At 44.4% G+C, this 19136-nt stretch overlaps 1 protein-coding gene across 1 annotated transcript in view; it reads left to right on the top strand.

The window, feature by feature from the left end:
• LOC135539734 (pleckstrin homology domain-containing family A member 6-like) overlaps positions 1-19136 on the top strand; it is an 82510-nt gene that overhangs the window by 25154 nt on the left and 38220 nt on the right. The window contains 1 exon segment of the mRNA XM_064965809.1: positions 715-815. Within this exon segment, the coding sequence (XP_064821881.1) occupies positions 715-815 (101 nt within the window).

The following is a 19136-nucleotide window of genomic DNA, read 5'->3' as shown; positions in this document are numbered from 1 at the left end:
CGCAGTACAGCTCTGCTTAGAGAGATAGAGCGAGAGAGCGATCAGCCGAGAGAGAGAGAGAGAGAGAACAAGAGAGGGATCAGCCGAGAGAGAGAGCAAAAAAGCCAGGCAGAGCGAGAGAGAAAGAGAAAGAGGGAACGAGGGAGAGAGAGATAAGGAGGGCAGCAGCTACTACTGTGGACTCCCTGTCAGCCTCATCGCCAGCCCTCGAAATTGTCATCATCTGCTCCATTATTTAATCAGCACAAGTGCCGCTCTCGCACTCCTCTTTCTTCCCCAGCTCTCCGCTCATTTAAAAAAAATATAGCTGACCGTCGTCGGATTTTACGCGAGTTTCTGTGTGTGTGTGTGTGTGTGTGTGTGTGTGAGAGAGAGAGAGTGTGTGTGTGTGTGTGTGAGTGTGTCACTTATCACTGGACTTCTGGACCAAAATTGATATTTCCCCTACAGTGGGACGTGGGTGTTGTTCCAGGGATGTTCAATGGTAGTGCTCACTAAGCCAGCTACAGCTGCAGCTGCCACTAGAGGAGTTTGCAAACTGCGACACCAGACTGTGCGTTTACTATTCACCCCTCTTTATTTACTGTAGGTGTGGACCCTTTCTATTTTATAATAGATCTTTGTCGCGTTTTCTAAAAGATGTGATTTTTTTGTTGATTTTGATCCCAATCTTTATTCTTTCTCTCTCTTTTTCCCCCTCTTCCTCCTACCCAGACGAGAAGGAGGAAGGAGTGTTGGGAAGTCTTCCTCTGCTCAGCTTTCGGATCGGAGAAGTGCAGGTGCTGGATAACATCAGCCGCAAGCACGCCTTTAAGGTCAGTACCCTCTAGGGCTAAGTATGATGATGATGATGATGAGGATGATGATGACAATGATGGTGATTATGATGACGATGAAGCAGTGTTATGATGATGAAGCAATATTTTTGGGGGACTTCTCGAGTTTCCAATAGGTGGGGGATAACATTTGGGGCAGGTGGTCAGTGAGGCGAGAGGAAGAATGACCTTTAGGAAAGTGAATATTGGGAGGTTTGAGAGGATACAGTAGCTAAACAAGTGCATTGAGTACTGAGTGTACAAAACATTAGGAACATGACATCCCTTATTAATGTCACCTGTTAAATCCACTCCAGTCATTTTAGATAAAAGTGAAGAAACATGTTGAAGAAGGATTTTTTTTAGCCTTGAGACAGTTGAGACATTGATCGTGTACGTATGCCATTCTGAGGGTGAATGGGTGGCAAGACAACATATTTAAGTGCCTTTGAACTGGGTATGGTAGTAGGTGCCAGGTGCACCGGTTTGAGTGTGTCAAGAACTGCAATGTTGCTGGGGTTTTTACGCTCAACATTTTCCCGTGTTTATCAAGAATGGTCCACTACCCACAGGACATCCAGCCAACTTGACACAACTGTGGGAAGCATTGGAGTCAACATTGGCCAGCATCCCTGTGGAACGCTTTTGACACCTTGTAGAGTCCATACCCCCACCAATTGAGGCTGTTCTGAGGGAAAAAAGGGATGCTACTCAATGTTAGGAAGATGTTCCTAACGTTTTGTACACTATATGATGGTCACCCTGGACAGAGAGAGCAGAAGTGATATTGGGGCCATTGAAATACACTATCCAGGATTTGGGGTGATGTTTTTCCGGGGGGGTAGACGCTGGGGGACATGTGATCGCCACTCACACGACCCAGTGACAAGCAGTGACATTAGGGGACAGTGGAGGATATTGGTGAATAAGCAGAGATGTCTGGCAGCATGTCAAAACCAAACTCATATATTGACTGTGTGTTTGTGTGTGTGCACGCCCGTGTGTACACGCACATGCATGTATGTGTGATGAGAGTGTGTGTGTTTGCTCACACTGTACTTTGCACCAAAGTGCTCATGAATAAATAGAATGGTGAAAGAGAGGGAGACAAACACAAACAGCATGAGAGAGGGAGAGAGAGAGAGAGCGAGAGGGAGGGAGACAGAGTGAAAGAGAGGAGGAGAGAAAGAGAAATGGAAGGAGAGCGAGTGTCCTGCAACAGTGTATTCCTCTCTGGTCTTCCAGGCAGTAGCTGAGGGATGGTCAGGAGAGAACAAACAGTCTTACATAAACACCTACCTAGCAGCACGTCACAATATCAGCATGATATATTATATCAAGTTCATTCATATGATTTATTTAACACAGCCAATGCATATTAATCCCCATCTCAGAATTTGGCGCTGCAGTACCAGCTCAAGCTATTTCCCAACACAGTCCCTGTCAGTAGACATATGTCACAAATCAACAAATCCTCTCTAGTACCATAAACGAAAAGGATTCCAGATTTATCGCCATAAAAGCGCAATCACTGTCAAGCTAGAACGCATCTTTGGATTTACGAACAAACTGTCTGTTTCAGAAAAGGTGATGCAATACCATTTTGCAATATTCCACAATTAGTCAAATCTCTTCTTGAAATATTTGGATTACCTGGTCTCATTTATGTTTGGTGGTTAAGACAATGTACAGTACGTGTATTGCAGTGTTTCTTTGTTGATAGCGTTGCTGTGTGCCATTGGTTGTTGCCACAGCGTCTCTGTGTGTCGGTGTTGATACGAGACCTGTTGTGACAGCCGCGGTGACATGGCATTTGCCTGACAGTTCTACGAAACAGTAGACTATGTACTGTATACCAGCAGCTAGAGGGTTCAGCCCGTTACACTGGCTCCCCTGTAGACTTTCATATGTCTATGTGCATGGTTTTAAAGGCAAATAGCAGTAGAAGAAAAAACAGGCAAAAAAATAAAAAATGGACCTTTTCACAAGTGATTTCCAAATACCTTTAACGGTCGCCCCAGCATGAGTTGCTTTATGCACGTGATGTCAGAATGCTCCCACTCTTCCTAAATGGGATTGTTACGCAACAGAAAAAGTTAAACGCCAGTAAATGTTTCAATGACTTGTATCCCAAAAGCCTTTCAGAGACAGTACAGGGGAAACATAATGTTCGTACTGACTGACACAATATTCGAGGTAGCCTATTCAGCTGTATTGTTATGGTGCTGGTGGTGCTGGTGGTGCTGGTGGTGGTGGTGCTGGTGGTGCTGGTGGTGCTGGTGGTGGTGCTGGTGGTGCTGGTGGTGCTGGTGGTGGTGGTGCTGGTGCTGGTGGTGCTGGTGGTGGTGGTGGTGCTGGTGCTGGTGGTGCTGGTAGTGCTAGTGGTGGTGCTGGTGGTGGTGCTGGTGGTGCTGGTGCTGGTGGTGCTGGTGGTGGTGCTGGCCACTAAAAGGTTATTAGTCTCCTCCCCTCCATGCTGTTATCCTGCTGCCCAGTGTTGATTGTACAGGGAGGAGGTGTGAGCATGAGACAGTATGAGTCATGAGGATGAAGCAGAGCAGCCAGAGGTTTCCAGAGACCTTTAGTCTTCCAGGTATTTACAGTGTGGACTGGAACTGGAAGTGATGCGTAGGTCTACAAAATGCTGTTCGCGGTTATGGTGTTATAACACTGAAGGTTCAGGATCTGGCGATCCCTGTTGAAACAATGTCAACCAAGTACATGCTTTTTTTTATGTTGAAGACCTTTTTGTGCTTTTTTGTTTCGTTGTGGTTCGTATTGTAATGTTTCAGGGAAGTGACTGTCATTATTAGCTAGGTATTCGGAGTTAGATAGTGGGGTTATTAATATACTGTATGACACAATGTTTAAGTATAGGAGAGTGTGAGGCCAGGTATGCAGGTCTAAGTGCTGTGTAGGAGACAGACAGACAGTACAGGTATGTCATGGTGTTTGCGTGTTCTCAGTACTAATACAGGGTGGTGATCTGGTCTGATTTTGTTCTGGCTGTTGTTAGCAGAGGGAGGCGAGATGTTGTTTCTGGGCTGGCCCCTTTCGTCTTGTCTGGTGGGGCCCCTCTGGGCTGAGGAGGGGAGGAGACGGGACAGGATGGAAGTCGAGTTTGAGCACGCACCTGGAGCCTCGGGCTGGGATTCCTGTAGAACTCCTTCTTTATGACACCTGTCATTTCAAAAAGAGACCAATGAGAGAGAGAGGGTGCGGGGGAGAGGGGAGAGGGGAGTGGAGACTCTAAACTACATGTTCACCTTTGATTATAAGATTACAGAGGTGGACTACTTTGACTTTACTTTTCACTACCGCCACACTTTCTTTTTCATGAAGGCACAAATGCTTCATTAAATGCTTAATGCTCTAACACTTTGGATATGAGCCAGGACTGCAAGGACTGTTGTTTTGCTGTGAGCTCCAAACCGTAGGGGCAGTCTGGGTCTGTTGTTCCAACTTGACCGTACCTGCAGGTTCACTAAGTACAGGCTGAGGTAACAGACACAGAGGTGTAGTTGGAACCTGGAATAGACCTTATTTATGATCGGGGTCACCCAACCATTACAACACTATCTACAGTATCTATGCTCATCCCTATCTGACCACACTTGGTTCAACCCTGCATGGTTTAGACTTGTAAAAGGCTATAATGTCTAACAGACATCTCTCAGCTCACAGCATTTTTCCAAGCAGCCTTTTCCCTCCCATGAATTGAAGTAAATTATTAAACGAGAACACTTGGCCGGGGTGTGGTGTGGTGTGTGTGTGTACGGTGTGTATGACTGGTTAACTAGTGTCTTAAGACTGAGTTACAGATCGATGTGTATTTGTATGTGTGTGTGTGATTTTTCTTGAGCTTCTTATGTGAAGGTTGTATAATATACAGTACTTGCTCTATCTTGTTGCCACCAGTGAGGCTGCATTTCGTTCTCGTGTGTGTGTGTGTGTGTGTGTGTGTGTGTGTGTGTGTGTGTGTGTGTGTGTGTGTGTGTGTGTGTGTGTGTGTGTGTGTGTGTGTGTGTGTGTGTGTGTGTGTGTGTGTGTGTGTGTGTGTGTGTGTGTGTGTGTGTGTGAGAGAGAACCATACATGCATACCCTCAGGGAGTGCACTAGTTATTCAACCCCATGGTGAGAGTAAATCTCATGGTCCATACCACCTTCACTCAGAGGGGTGTCACCTGAGTGTGAGATATTCCCATGTCAAATATTCTCACAGATGATGCATTCTGCCGTGTCTATGTGTTATGTGTTATGGGAGCGAGTTATGTGTTATGGGAGCGAGAGAGAGACACACACAATCTCTCAGTCAATCTCTTATAATATTTACAGACATTTTCAAAATGTATTCACACCTTTTTAATAGTTTCACATTTTGTTGTTTTACAGCCTGAATTTAGCATTTATTGTTTTGTGTCACTGATCTACACAGAATATCCCATAATGTCAAAGTGGAATTTTGTTGGTTTACAAATTAATACAAAATGTCAAGCTGAAATGTCTTGATGTCAATAAGTATTCAACCCCTTTGTTAAGGCAGGCCTAAATAAGTTTGGAAGTAAAAATGTGCTGATCAATTCACATAGTAAGTTGCATGGACCCATTAAGTATTCAATAGTAGTGGTTGGCATGATTTTTGACTGACTACCCCATCTCTGTGCCCCACACATGTTTGGGGTAAATCCAATACAACACATCACTGAATACCACTCTTCATATTTTCAAGGATGGATGTGGCTGCATCATATTATGGGTATGCTTGTCACCGGCAAGAACTAGGGAGTTTCTTAGGATGAAAAGAAACGGAATACAGCTATACGCAAAGGCACAATTCTAGAGGAAAACCTGGTTCAGTCTGCTTTCCAAATGATAATGGCAAACAAATTCACCTTTCAGCAGGACGATAGCCTAAAACACAAGGTAAACTCTACACTGGAGTTCCTTACCAAGATGACATTAAATGCTCCTTAGTGGCCAAGTCACCATTTTGACTTAAATCTGCTTGAGAATCAATGGCAAGACTTGAAAATGGCTGTCTAGCCATGAACAACAATCAAATTGACAGAGCTTGAAGAATTTTGAAAAGAATAATGGAGAAAAAATGTACAATCCAGGTTTGCAAAGCATTTAGACTTACCCAGAAATACTCACGGCTGTAATCACTGCCAAAGGTGCTTCTACAAACTATTGACTCAGGGGTGTGAATACTTATGTAAATGAGATATTTCTGTATTTCATTTTTAATAAATTATATGTATATTCCCCTTTCTCTAATCACCATTACTATTATTTATTTGTGACTTTTATTGTTGATTGAGAGAGAGAGAGAGAGAGAGAGAGAGAGAGAGAGAGAGAGAGAGAGAGAGAGAGAGAGAGAGAGAGAGAGAGACCTGTGTCGAAGTGAGGCCTTGTCAAAGTGATCAGTGATACAGTGGAGGCTATCTGGTGTAGCTGTATCAGCTGCTGTCATGTGCAACATCCCTATTGTATTAGCTGCTGTTTCATTGGGTTCAGTCAGCCATAGCCATGCAATGAGAACACTGATAGAATATTGATGAAGGGGTCTTACATAAGTTTAGTGCAGCAGCACTGTATCAGTCTGACGGTTCTCTCTCTGCTACTCTGTTAGAACTACCCCGCCTCTGAGATACCCACCATCATCAAACCAGGGAGAACAACGTGTTTGTTTGTGTGTGTGTGTCTGTAGTGTGCCCAGACCCAGATTCATATGCGTACACAAACAACCAGGGTTGCAAAAAGCCCTCAAATAATCACTATGTAATCAGTATACAGTCCTCAACCAGGCAGATTGCTCAAGATTGACTTCTTAATTAGACGTCTGCCCTTGTCTTGAGGACATCGGGAAATGCCTACAAATCCGGCCACTGGGGGCAACAGTGAGCGCTATTACCATCAAGTAGGCTTGGGTTTTTCTATGGCGTTGTGCACGGGGGTGACGGATGTGCGTAATCCCATCACTCCGGATCAGAAGGTCGCCTGTTAAATCCCAGTGTTCGTAATCCCAGTGTTCGTAATCCCAGTGTGTGTAATCCCATCACTCCGGATAAGAAGGTTGCGTGTCCAATCCAGTGGTAGACACTTGTTTATTTTTGTTTCATTTTAACCCTATCCCAAACCTTTACCTTTACCTTAACCATTCAGAATGAATGCCTAAATTCAACGTTTTAACCCCATCCAAAACCTTAGCATGCTAGCACATACCGATAGAATCCAGTCCAGCCACTAATGCTAGTTAGCATTGGCTTTCAAAACTACCTCTAACTTCCTTCACACTGGACACAGAGGCGTACAAATGGTATCCACGAGTTGATGTGACGCTGAGGAAGTAGATTTTGCCAAAATCCTGAAATATCCCTTTAACTTCAAAATGTGATGTTCAGAGCAACTTCTAAATGTGTCATTTGTAGAAAAGGAACGATGTTGAGCAGGAGGAGCAACCCAGGGTGTGGAAAACACACAGACACACAGACACACACACACAGACACACACACACACACACACACACACACACACACACACACACACACACACACACACACACACACACACATTCTCCAACCAGCCCAGAACAGATATTGTGCTTTCACAGTGTTAAGGTATCCAGTGGGATGGTGCTGTGCTGTTGTTATCAGCAGGTTTAGATAGGTTCATGTAGTCTTTTTATGAGGAAAACATTCCGTGTTCTCTGGGGTGAGAGGGGTCATTCCCAGCCCAGGACATACTCTAGATACGCCAGACGTACACTACCCGTTCAAATGTTTGGGGTCACTTAGAAATGTCCTTGTTTTTGAAATAAAAGCACATTGTCACGCCCTGACCTTAGAACTTTTTATGTCTCTAATCTGGTTTGGTCAGGGTGTGACTTGGGTGGGCATTCTAGGTTCCTTTTTCTATGTTTTTGTTTCTTTGTTTTGGCCGGGTATGGTTCTCAATCAGGGACAGCTGTCTATCGTTGTCTCTGATTGGGAACCATACTTAGGTAGCTTTTTCCCACAGGGTTTTTCTGGGCAGTTAATTTCTGTTTAGTGTTTTGCATCTTACAGGACTGTTTCGGTTATTCTCTTTGTTATTTTTGTTATAGTGTTCAGTTTTAAATAAAGTAACATGAACACTTACCACGCTGCGCTTTGGTCGGATGATTCTTCTTCAGATGACGAATACCGTTACAGAACTACCCACCACAAACTGACCAAGCAGCGTGGTAACGAGGAGCAGAGGGTTCAGGACTCCTGGACTTGCGAGGAGATATTGGACGGACAGGGACCCTGGAGACAGGCTGGGGAATATTGCCGCCCGAAGGAAGAACTAGAGGCAGCTAAAGCTGAGAGGCGGCAAATTGAGACAAGGCAGAGCAGCAGGCATGAGAGGCAGCCCAATTTTTTGGGGGGGGTGGGCACACGGGGAGATTGGCGGGGTCAGGCGATAGACCTAAGCCAACTCCCCGTGCTTACCGGAAGCAGCATGGTACTGGTCAGGCACCGTGTTATGCGGTGAAGCGCACGGTGTCTCCAGTGCGTGCTCATAGCCCAGAGCGCTATATGCTAGCCCCCCGCAAGTGCCATGCGAGAGTGGGCATCCATTCAGCTCAGCGCGTTTGGTCTCCGGTGCGACGTTTCGGCCCAGAGTATCCTGCGCCGGCTCTGCTTACTGTGTCCCCGGGGCGCTGGGAGGGTTCAGTTTGTCCTATGCCCGCGCTCCGCCCGTGCCGGGCGAAAGTGGGCATTGCGCCTAATGGAGAGGTGCGAGTGCCTGCACTCTGGAGGGGCCGGGCTAAAGTGGGCATTCAGCCTGGAGGAGTGGTGCCAAGGCTGTGCACCAGAGCTCCAGTGCTCCCCCACAGCCCAGGACACTTACCACGCTGCGCTTTGGTCCGATGATTCTTCTTCAGACGACGAATACAGTTACACACATTTTTTGTCCATTAAAATAACATCAAATTGATCATAAATACACTGTAGACATTATTAATGTTGTAAAGGACTACTGTAGCTGGAAACGGCAGATTTTTTATGGAATGTCTATGTAGGCGTACAGAGGCCCATTATCAGCAACCATCACTCCTGTGTTCCAATGGCACGTTGTGTTAGCTAATCCAAGTTTATCATTTTAAAAGGCCAATTGACCATTAGAAAACACTTTTGCAATTATGGTAGCACAGCTGAAAACTGTTGTTCTGATTAAACAAGAAATGAAACTGGCCATCTTTTGACTAGTTGAGTATCTGGGGCATCAGCTTTGTGGGTTCGATTACAGGCTCAGAATGTCCAGAAACAAAGTACTTTCTTCTGAAACTTGTCAGTCTATTCTTGTTCTGAGAAATGAAGGCTATTCCATGTGATAAATTGCCAAGAAACTGAAGATCTCGTACAAAGCTGTGTACTACTCCCTTCACTGAACAGCGCAAACTGTCTCTAACCAGAATAGAAAGAGGAGTGGGAGGCCCCGGTGCACAATTGAGCAAGAGGACAAGTACATTAGAGTGTCTAGTTTGAGAAACAGACACCTCACAAGTCCTCAACTGGCAGCTTCATTAAATAGTAACCGCAAAACACCAGTTTCAACGTTAACAGTGAAGAGGTGACTCTGGGATGCTGGCTTTTTAGTCCGAGTTGCAAAGAAAAGCCATACAGTATCTCAGACTGGCTAATAAATAGAACATATTAAGATGTGCAAAAGAACACAGACACTGGACTAAGGAACTCTGCCTAGAAGGCCAGCATCCCGGAGCCGCCTCTTCACTGTTGACGTTGAGACTGCTCAGTTGTGCACCGCAGCCTCCCACTCCTTTTTCTATTCTGTTTAGAGACACAAAAATTTGCCGTTTCCAGCTACAATAGCAATTTACAACATTACTAATGTATTTCTGATCAATGTTATGCTATTTTAATGGACAAGAAAATGTGCTTTTCTTTCAAAAACAGGGATATTTCTAGACCCCAAACTTTTGAACGGTAGTGTAGGTATGCAGGGAATGAATATGGTGAACATTCATTCATATAGAGATATGCAGGGCATTCATATGGAGCATCCAGTGTTGCAGCAGGCAGAGGTGTAGACATCAGGTGTAGACATCTGGAGTGTTTTGTTTTACAACGGAACATAGACTTCAGGAATATATGTTGTAGAGAGAGCCCATGTTGTATAAATCTAGAGAGCTGTGCATTGTAGCGGGACTTCCATATAATATGTAGGATCATGTGTTGTAGTCCCTTACGTAAAAAACACGTGAATTTCACGTGATCACGTGATCTCATGTGAAGTTAATGTGATAACGTGACAACATGTAAAGCAACATGTGATAACATGAAACTACACACGTGAAAACATGACATTTCTACTAATTTGAAATATTGTGATTTTCCACATGAAATCCTGTGTTTTTTCTGTAAGGGATATGCTTGACCTGGCTCTCTCTTTTTCTACCTCCCTTGTTGTAGTCCCATACTCCCTTTCCCCCAGCCTGCCCAACCTCTGATTGTATCTGTTTGTAAAGTAAATTTGAGTGGTTGTATTTTTTTGTGTGTCTTTCCTCCCTTCGAGTCCCACACTCCCCTTATCACCATTCTTCCTCTCTCTCTCCCTCTCCCCATGCCACCCTCTCACTCTCTCTCTCTATTTCTCTCTCTCCATCTCCACCTCCCTTCATCATCTGCCCTCTTCCCAGCTTGGTGTGGTTTCCCAGGGTCAGGGTTGTAGGGTTGTTTATTGCGTCACCTTGTACTCAGCCTGGGAACAACACGTGTGTTCTATCTGTGTCTATATGTCTGTCTTTAGGTCTGCTTGTTTGTCTACCATGGATGCTCTCCAAGACACACACACACACACACACACACACACACACACACACACACACACACACACACACACACACACACACACACACACACACACACACACACACACACACACACACACACACACACACACACACACACACACACACACACACACACACACACTTTGGTACAGTGCAGGGAAGTTACAAGTTACACTATTACAAATCATCCCAGCTCATGTCTTGGTAATGACAGCCATTAGCTGTACTGTCTGAGTGGTGGGATGACTGTCTGTAACTCGTTTACTGCTTGCCCTAGCCACGGCAAGTAGGGGTGCTGAGGGTGAGGCACTACTGTCTGAAAAAAATGTTACAATAATAAAAATACAAAAATCACAAAAGTAATGCACTTGGCATTTACTACTATTAGCGGGAAGAATGAATGAAAGTTTTTGCCCTGTCCCTTTCTTTGTGATTGTCATTGTAATGGAATCTAGAAAGAACAAAACCTTGTCCTCAAGCATTTAACATCCACATAAAATAAAATATTTTTTGTAATAAAATAACATGGAATGCAACCACTGTTTGTCTAGTATTAATTTACGATCCTTACAAACCACTTAATATAAATGTACATTACTGTATTGTACATAGGCTGGTCATCTAGGTTTGTACCTGAATACTTTCCATCACCATGAAGAAGAACAATGGACAATACAGTAATTGAGTACATGGAGGCATCAAGGGGTTTGTGATGATGTGATATGATGCCGTGGCTCAGTTGGTAGAGCATGGTACTTGCAATGATAGGGTTGTGGGTTTGTTTCTCACTTGGCACCAGTAGAAAAACATATGAAAATGATTGCTCTGGGTAAGAGCATTTACAAAAATGGAAAAATAATGAATACACCATTTCAGCTTTAAGTTGCATTTGCAAAGTATTTCAAGAAACTAGAAAACATATATCAAGCAATTATCAGACTCAAGTTACAAATGCTGGCAAACATATTTAGTTTTAAAAAATGCACAAAAGTAGTGCACTGGACCTTTGCTAGTCCTGTATTAGCGGACGAATATAGAAGTCTACAGTGCGTCACAGCACCTCCATCCCCAAATGACTTCCCATGGCTATGCTGCTTGCTCTGTGATAGCCAAACAGACAGACACACAGGAGGGAGAGAGAGAGACTATCAGCAACAGCAGACTCCAACACTCAGTGAAAACAATGTCTTGAGCAAACCTTAAAAATGTGCTTTCTACCAAAATACCTTACGACAGACCACGTATACACCCTTATTGGCAACCAAACCAACCAAAACAAAATAAAGTATTCTCATCAAATCAAATCAAACTTTATTTGTCACACGCACCGAATACAATAAGTGTAGACTTTACCGTCAAATGCTTACTGCACAACAGTGCAGTTCAAGAAGAGTTAAGAAAGTATTTACCAAGTAGACTAAAATAAAAAGTAATAATAAAAAATAACACAATAAGAATAACAATAATGAGGCTATATACAGGGGCCACCAGTACCAAGTCAGTGTGCTGGGGCACAAGTTAGTTTGTACATGTAGGTGGGGGTGAAGTGACTATGCATAGATAATAAACAGCGAGGAGCAGCAGTGTACAAAAGAGAGGGGGGTGTCAATGTAAATAGTGCGGTGGCAAGTTTATTCATTGTTCAGCAGTCTTATGGCTTATGGTAGAAGCTGTTGAGGAGCCTTTTGGTCCTAGACTTGACTCTCCGGTATCGCTTTCCGTGCTGTAGCAGAGAAAACAGTCTATAACTTGGGTGACTGGAGTCTCTGACAGTTTTGTGGGCTTTCCTATTGTATAGTTCCTGGATGACAGGGAGCTTGGCCCCAGTGATGTACTGGGCAGTTCGCACTACCCTCTGTAGCACCTTATGGTCAGATGCCGAGCAGTTGCCGTACCAGGCGGTGGTGCAACCGGTCAGGGCGCTATCGATGGTGCAGCTGTAGAAACTTTTGAGGATCTGAGGACCCATGCCAAATCTCTTCAGTCTCCGTATGGGGAAAACGTTTTGTAATGCCCTCTTCATGAATGTCTTGGAATGTTTGGACCATGATAGTTCGTTGGTGATGTGGACACCAAGGAACTTGAAACTCTGGACCCGCTCCACTACAGTCCGGTCGATGCCAATGGGTGCCTGTTCGGCCCGCCTTTTCCTGTAGTCCACAATCAGCTCCTTTGTCTTGCTCACATTGAGAGAGAGGTTGCTGTCCTGGCACCACACTGCCAGTTCTCTGACCTCCTCCCTATAGGCCGTTTCATCGTTGTCAGTGATCAGGTCTACCACTATTGTGTTGTCAACAAACTTAATGATGGTGTTGGAGTTGTGTTTGGCCACGCAGTCGTGGGTGAACAGGAAATACAGTAGGGGACTAAGTACACACCCCTAAGGGGCCCCAGTGTTAAGGATCAGCGTGGCAGACGTGTTATTGTCTACTCTTACCACCTGGGGGCAGACATCAGGAAGTTCAGGATCCAGTTGCAGAGAGAGATGTTTAGTCCCAGAGTCCTTAGCTTAGTGATGAGCATCTTGGGCACTATGGTGTTGAATGCTGAGCTGTAGTCAATGAACAGCATTCTCACATAGGTGTTCCTTTTGTCTAAGTGGGAAATTGTGGAGTGCAATTGAGATTGAGTCATCTGTGGATCTGTTTGGGCGGTATGCGAATTGGAGTGGTTCTAGGGTGTCCGGGAGGATGCGGTTGATTTGAGCCATGGCCAACCATTCAAAGCACTTCATGGCTACTGACATGAGTGCCATGGTACGGTAATCATTTAGGCAGGTTACCTTCTGCTTGAAACATGTTGGTATTACAGACTCTGTCAGGGAGATGTTGAAAATGTTAGTGAAGACACTTGACAGTTGGTCCACGCATGCTTTGAGTACACGTCCTGCTAATCCGAGTACATGTCCTGGCCCAGCGGCTTTGTGAATGTTGACCTGTTTAAAGGTTTTGTTCACATCGGCTACCGAGAGCGTTATCACACAGTCACCCAGAACAGCCGGTGCTCTTGTGCATGCTTCAGTGTTGCTTGCCTCGAAGCGAGCATAAAATGCATTTAGCTCATCTGGTAGGCTTGCATCACTGTGCAGCTCGCGTCTTGGTTTCCCTTTGTAGTCCTTAACAGTTTTCAAGCCCTGCCACATCCGACGAGCGTTGTAGTATGATTCAATCTTAATCCTGTATTGACACTTTGCTTGTTTGATGGTTCGTCCAAGGGCATAGCGGGATTTCTTAGAAGTGTCCGGATTAGTCTCTCGCTCTTTGAAAGTGGCATTTCTAGCCTTTAGCTCAATGTGGATGTGGATCCATGGCTTCTGGTTGGGATATGTACGTACAGTCACTGTGGGGACGTCATCGATGCACTTATTGATGAAGCTAATGACTGAGGTGGTGTACTCCTCAATTGCATTGGATGAATCACTGAATATTTTCCAGTCTGTGCTAGCAAAACAGTCCTGTAGTGTAGCATCCACATCATTTGACCACTTCCGTATTGAGCAAGTCATTGGTACTTCCTGCTTTTGTTTTTGCTTGTAAGCAGGAATCAGGAGGATAGAATTCTGGTCAGATTTTCCAAAAGGAGGGTGGGGGATAGCTTTGTATGCATCTCTGTGTGTTGACTAAAGGTGGTTTATGATGTTTTTGTTCTCTGGTTGCACTTGTGACATGCTGGTAACAATTTGCTAAAACTGATTTAAGTTTGCCTGCATTAAAGTCCCCGGCCACTAGGAGCGCCACTTCTGGGTGAGCATTTTCTTCTTTGCTTATGGCCTTGGTTGAGAGCGGTCTTAGTGCCAGCTTCATTCTGTGGTGGTAAATAGATGGCTACGAATAATATAGATGAGAACTCGCTTGGTAGATAGTGTGGTCTACAGCTAATCATAAGGTACTCTACCTCAGGCAAGCAATACCTCAAGACTTCTTTAACTTCTTGCGTCGCGCATTTTTCTTCACGCAAAGGCGTGGATCTGGGCCTGTTCCAGTGAAAGGAGTGGATCTGGGCCTGTTCCAGTGAAAGGCGTGGATCTGGGCCTGTTCCGGTGAAAGGCGTGGATCTGGGCCTGTTCCGGTGAAAGAGGATATCCTTCTCGTCGGACTCGTTGAAGGAAAAAGTTTATTCCAGTCCGCGGTGAATAATCGCTGTTCTGATGTCCAGAAGTTATTTTCGGTTATAAGAGATGGTAGCAGCAACATTATGTACACAATAAGTTAGAAAATAAGTTACACAAAACACCCCAAAAAATTACCAAAAAGCAACAATTGTTTGGGAGAATGTAAATGTTAGCCATGTCGTCAGCGCCAAAATGTTCATGCTTTGTTGAATAAACAATATATAAATGACTTCCACAAGGCTGTGAATGATTTGGGAGACAAGTCAAGAAGGGCCTTCTACTCTTTCAAAAGGAACATAAAACTCGACATCCCAATTAGAATCTTGCTAAAAATACTTCAATCAGTTATAGAACCCATTGCCCTCTGTGGTTGTGAGGTCTGGGGTCCACTAATCACTAATCACATATCAATAATTTACAGAATGGGACAAACCCAATTGAGACTGTGCATGCAGAATTCTGTAAAAATATACTTTATACTATACTTGCTAGTTATCAAAATCCAGAAAATAGCTGTTAACTTCCTTTTAGGTGGTTGTAGTATTTATGCTTACACATTCCATCACAAAGCCTTCGTCTACAGAGAGATTAACCTAGAGAAGACTCCCCTCAGCCAGCTGGTTCTGAGGCACACTGCCCACAAAATGAGGTGGAAACTGAGCTGCACTTCTTAACCATCTGCCAAATGTATGAACACCTTAGAGATGCATATTTCCCACAGATCACACAAACCTACAAAGAATTTGAAAACAAATCAAACATTGATAAACTCCCATATCTGTTTGACAAAATACCACAGTGTGCAAGCACAGCAGCAAGATATGTGGTCCTTTGCCATGAGAAAAGGGCAACCAGAACAAACAACAAAATGTAAATACCACCAATATTTATCTGTTAATTTATTTTCTCTTACTATTCGAGAGAGAGAGAGAGAGAGAGAGAGAGAGAGAGAAGGGGCTCCTGTCCCATTTTCTCAGAGAGAGTATCAGCTGTAGATGCCCAGAGCAGAGCATAACAGGAAGCGTATCTGTAAGATGGTAGGTCGTCTACCTCTTCCTGACATGGAAGAGACTCAGTGACATAGAGAGAGAGAAGTGTCGCCAATGTACCCCAGGGCATGTTTGACTAGTCGAGCACACTGTGTACTGTATCCCTACATTCGTGGCCTTGGTGTTTACACACACACACACACACACACACACACACACACACACACACACACACACACACACACACACACACACACACACACACACACACACACACACACACACACACACACACACACACACACACACACACACAAATTAGATCAGAAAGCATCAGGATCACAGGGAGGTGGGGGAGGGGGGGGGATGAAGGGGAGGAGGGGGAGGAAGGGGAGACAGGATAGTAGAAGAGAAAGGTTCAAGGAAATGGGATGGAAATAATGAGGGGATGGAGGAAAGGAGAGAGGGGACATGTTTGCCGTTTTAACGGTTGAGAACATCTGCACTCGTCTGCACTCGTCTGGCACATCTGTCCGTTCCCTGTTCATCATTCCCGTTGCCTTCTGCACCGTGTTCAATGGAGCGAAGGAGAGAGGAGTATTCCATGAACACCGGTTACACCCCCCCATCAGTGTCTATAACACTGTCATCCTTATACACCCCTCTCTCTCTCTCTCTCTCTCTCTCTCTCTCGCTCTCTATTCATCGCTCATCTCTCCTCACTGCCGATCCCCCTCCAGGCGGAGCCCGGGGACAGCAGGTAATCATACATCTTCAATCCAGACTCATGTTGCCAATGACCTGCATCCCTTATAACAGCTAGAAGAATCGGGTGAGAGAGGACAAGGAGAAAGCGAGAGATCTCTTAAGTAGAAGCCCAATTGGATTTATACCAAACTATAGTAAGGCCGATCATATTTGCACCCTACACACCCTGATTGATAAACATTTATGCTTGCTTTATCAACTTCCAAAAAGCATCTGATTGTATTTGGCATACAGGACTGTTCTAAAAAGCTTTTGAAAGTGGTGTAGGGGGTAAAACACATGACATAATTAAATGAATGTATACTGGCAAAACGTGCAGCATCAAAATAGGGAAGAAAATAATATAATTCTTTAACCGGGGGGGGGACTTTCGCTAGGTTTACATTATGAGCCTAGCACTCTTCAATATTTACATCAACGACATGGCCACTATTCTAGTAAAATCCTCAGCCCCTGGTGTTAGCCTCCACAATTCAGTGTTTAAATGCCTGCTTTTCGCAGATGACCTGTGCCTTCCTGTCACCCACAGCGTGTGGCCTACATCAGAGCCTGGACCTGCTGGAGCAGAAGAGAACAGAACAGAAACCCACCCAAAATTATGATTTTCCTGAGAAGATCCAGATCTCAGGGAATTAGACCAAAGTTCTCAACACGCTACAAATACTTTTAAAAATTGTCTTAACTGGACACAGTGAATGAACTGAGAGAGAAAGCACATAGTATACTATGCCATTGAAAACAAACTCAAATTGAAATACCTATTAAAATTTGGCTAAAACGAATTGAATGTGTCATTGAACCAATTGCGCTTTACGGCAGCGAGGTGTGAGGTCCACTTGCAAAATAAGATTTCACCCCATTGAAACCCTGGATGCAGAGTTCTGTAAGATTCTCCTACATGTCCAAAGGAAAACTACAGCATGCAGGGCAAAGTTAGTCCAATATCCACAAATAATAAAAACTCCAAAAAGAGCAATTAAGTTTGGGAAAGATCTAAAATACAGTGACCCGCTCTCATATCATTACTAAGCTCTGCAATGCCAAGAGCTGAGCAAAGAAGAGTCCCCTCATCCAGCTGGTCATGGCTGAGTTCACAAACCTGTTACACTGACACACTGAAGCCTCAGGACCAGAACATCAAATCAATGAAAATAAATCAAATGATTATACAGTTAAAACAAAACTACATTGCTTATTGGGAAACACAAGCACAAGAACTTAGCAAAATGCAGTGCTATCTGGCCCTAAATCGACAGTGCCCCATGGCAAACTATTTGACCATGGTTACTGATCAAAACCTTTGGAGACCTTGACAAAATGTAGGCTCGGTGAGCACAGCCTTGCCATTGAGAAGGGTAGACATAGGAAAACCTGGCTCCATGTAGAGGAAAGGCTGTGAAACCACTGCACCACAGCAGAACCCAAGACAGAGCTGCATTTCCTGACAAAATGTCAAAAATATAAACATTTGAGAGATAGGGGGAAGAGAAAGACGAGGCTATTAAGAAGGGTAAGAGGGCATGGTTTTGCATACATTTCCAGCATTATCTTAATATTTAACCCATAAAACTGTAATAATTGATGTCCCTTTGCCCTCAGAACAGCCTCAATTAGTCTGGGCATGGCCGATGTTGACTCCAATGCTTTCCACAGTTGTGTCAAATTGGCTGGGTGGTGGACCATTCTTGATACACATGGGAAACAGTTGAGCGTCAAAAACCCAGCAGCGGTGCAATTCTGGACACAAACCTGTGCATCTGGCACCTACTACCATAACCCGTTCAAAGGCATTTAAATATTTTGTCCTTCCCATTCACCCAGAATAACACACAATCCATGTCTCAATTGTCTAATGGCATAAAAATCCTTGTTTAACCAGTCTCCTCCCCTTTCACCTACACTGATTGAAGTGGATTTAACAAGTGACATCAATAAGGGATCATAGCGTTCACCTGTATTCACCTGGTCAGCCTGTCATTGAATGAGCAGGTGTTATTAATATTTTGTATACTCAATGTGCATACAGTGTACCCTACTGGTACTGCCGCTACTGTTGCTATGGTATTGCCATGGCTTGCATCAGCATCCTCTCTTCAGGTGGAGGTCCCCGAGCACTCGCCAAAGTGCACTCTCCACCCTGGCAAGCAAAGACGTCGATGGCATCAAGTTTGCTACCTAGAAACGATAAGGACACACATAAACACATGCACGCGCACAAGCACACACACGTACACACACACCAAACGATGTCTGGATTGCCTATCTCTTCTCACCAGGCACTGATGCCTGTTGTCTAGGTCCAGGTTATAATTAACCACCCTAGGATAAATATAGATCTTCAGAAACAACAACCTGACAGAAACACTCACATCACAGGCACACACACAAGCATACATGCACACAGAGAAGAGAGGATGAGAAGAAGGAGAAAAGAAAGATAGGGGAGGATGGCTTGGATACAGACATTGGTCATCATTGCAATGTAATTGGCCTCAGTGAATCACTAGGCCTGGGAGAGACACTGGTCTTGCGGTTGTCTTTGATAAGCGTGACTCACAGCTGGGCATTGATTTTTTTCAGTAGACTAGGGATGGCAACTTTGATGGGGATG

Source organism: Oncorhynchus masou, chromosome 5, assembly GCF_036934945.1.
Source record: "Oncorhynchus masou masou isolate Uvic2021 chromosome 5, UVic_Omas_1.1, whole genome shotgun sequence".
In the NCBI taxonomy this organism is placed as follows: Eukaryota; Metazoa; Chordata; class Actinopteri; order Salmoniformes; family Salmonidae; genus Oncorhynchus; species Oncorhynchus masou.
This window is presented reverse-complemented; position numbering and strand designations above follow the sequence as displayed.